The sequence below is a fragment of the Tachysurus vachellii genome, chromosome 23 (assembly GCF_030014155.1).
Source record: "Tachysurus vachellii isolate PV-2020 chromosome 23, HZAU_Pvac_v1, whole genome shotgun sequence".
Taxonomy (NCBI): domain Eukaryota; kingdom Metazoa; phylum Chordata; class Actinopteri; order Siluriformes; family Bagridae; genus Tachysurus; species Tachysurus vachellii.
In genome coordinates, this window is record NC_083482.1 from 700,838 (window position 1) to 703,337 (window position 2,500).

General features: G+C 41.4%; 1 protein-coding gene across 1 annotated transcript in view; it reads left to right on the forward strand.

The window, feature by feature from the left end:
• LOC132838870 (low-density lipoprotein receptor-related protein 1B-like) overlaps window positions 1-2,500 on the forward strand; it is a 209,091-nt gene that overhangs the window by 134,877 nt on the left and 71,714 nt on the right. The window contains exons 39-40 of the mRNA XM_060859502.1: window positions 178-329; window positions 442-566. Coding sequence (XP_060715485.1) covers window positions 178-329; window positions 442-566 — 277 coding nt within the window. The remainder of the gene's footprint in view (window positions 1-177; window positions 330-441; window positions 567-2,500) is intronic.

The window sequence follows — 2,500 nt, forward strand, 5'->3', positions numbered from 1 at the left end:
ACTGTAGGACAGAGAGTGCTTTAGTAGGATGAGTGAGGACAGGATGAGCACAGCGGAGTCTGATCCTGTCTCATGTGGTTCTTCAGAGCTCCATGAGCAGGACTGACAGTTCTGAACATTGCAGACTGTCACTTTAACATCATCCGAGCTGAAGACTGTTCTCAAATTGTTTTTCAGGAGAATAAATTGTACTGGTGCGACACACACACACACAGGATCGAGAGAATCGACCTGGACACCGGCAAGGAGCGAGAGATTGTACTGAAAGATAACCAGGCTGATGTTTTTTCCATCGCTGTATACGGCTCTTACCTCTACTGGTCTGACAGGTGCTTTATTTCCCCATGAAGCACAAAAACATTGATATTATTATTCTATATAATTATTGTGTTGGTGTTTGAAGGAGGTGTTGGAGTTGTTTTGCTCACTGATGTTTCTCAGGTCCTACTCTAACGGCTCCATTCGGCGTGGCTCTAAGATCGATGCCTCGGGTGACGTGACGCTGCGCAGCAATCTGGGGAAAAGTCTGAGGGACGTGAAGGTGTTCAGCCGAGAGCGCGAGCAAGGTTACAGTTTCACCAAACACACATTGGCATTCAGAATTTTCCACTTCCAACATGTAGTCATAGAGAAGTGCTCTCGCGTACGGACGAGTGCAGAGGTTCTGAGTGTAATGAACATCAGCCCGAGGCGGTTAGAGAATTATTTATTAGGTCTTATCCAGGATTGAAGGGCAGAGCAGCAGCAGAAGGTCTAATCCATAATCAGTTTCTGTAAAACTGGCAGCTCACAGCAAAATAAATAAAAAACTAAAATCTCAAAAAGGAAAACTAGAAAAGTAAACGTGAGAAAACTAGTAAACTGGGGGAATGAGGAAGCTAGGGAAGTGGAATTAGGAGAAGAAGTGCACAGGAGAACTGAGGAGCATGAACTCCTCAACTGTGAAGGAAATAGGGAGCAGAAGCATAACGTGACTTTAAGGAGCCAGATAAATCATAGAGACTAACTGGAATGTGAGGAAACCAGGGAGCTAGAAAAGTCTACCTAAGGAGCTAGATGAGGATCAGTAAACCAGGATCAGTGGAGAAGCAGGAGATCCAACCAGAGATCAGTGGATAAGATCAGAAGCACTAGAAGGACTAGCGAGTAACTCTAACTAGGAGAACTAAGGAAGCAGGAGCTAGTAAGTGGTAGCACGATGGAGCTAGAAGGCTCACCCTGGGAAGATGATCAACCAAATCTGAAGCAGAATCCAGAAGGATCTACAGGAGAACTGATCAGAACCAATGAGACAGAAATCGACCCAAACAGAAGCACTGAAGTAGAACCAGTGAAGAGGGAGAACTGGTGAGCTGAAAGTAAAAAGAGGTAGAAAACTCATGAGATGGAGAAGTTCATCAGAAACAGAAAGACCTGAAGGAATTAGGAAAGTGAGCCATTATTAAGGAGGAAAAGGGAAAAAACAGTGTAGTGAGGGAGTAAAACCTGTGTGTGTGTGTGTGTGTGTGTGTGTGTGTGTGTGTACAGAACAGTCTCTTTCTTTAAACGTGACCAAAGCAACCCCTCATTTATCAATAGGAATAAATGAGTGTTAAAAATATTAGACACTGTGTTCAGGTGGGACTTCAAAAGATGTACAGCAGCAAGGGAAAACACACACACACACACACACACACACACACACACACACAGGGTGATTAATGATCACACTCACTTCCTTCTTAGCAGATTAAATTCCTCTGATGATGTAATGCCTGGTCTGTGCTTAATCATCTAATTGAGATTCACTGCATTTGATCAGGAAACAACCAGGAAATAAAAATCCACTGAGGAGAAGAAGCTGAGATTCATTTCCATCAGAGACTCAGGAGAAATTACAGAGAAGATTCTGCTGGACTGAGAAGTCATTGTCATTGTCATAGTCATAGTCATTGTCATAGTCATAGTCATAGTCATAGTCATTGTCATAGTCATTGTCATAGTCATTGTCATAGTCATAGTCATAGTCATAGTCATTGTCATTGTCATAGTCATTGTCAGTCATAGTCATTGTCATAGTCATAGTCATAGTCATTGTCATAGTCATAGTCATAGTCATTGTCATAGTCATTGTCATAGTCATAGTCATTGTCAGTCATAGTCATTGTCATAGTCATAGTCATAGTCATTGTCATAGTCATAGTCATTGTCATAGTCATAGTCATTGTCATAGTCATTGTCATAGTCATTGTCATTGTCAGTCATAGTCATTGTCATTGTCATAGTCATAGTCATTGTCATTGTCAGTCATAGTCATTGTCATTGTCATAGTCATTGTCAGTCATAGTCATTGTCATAGTCATAGTCATTGTCATAGTCATAGTCATTGTCATAGTCATAGTCATTGTCATAGTCATTGTCATAGTCATTGTCATTGTCAGTCATAGTCATTGTCATTGTCATAGTCATAGTCATTGTCATTGTCAGTCATAGTCATTGTCAGTCATAGTCATTGTCATTG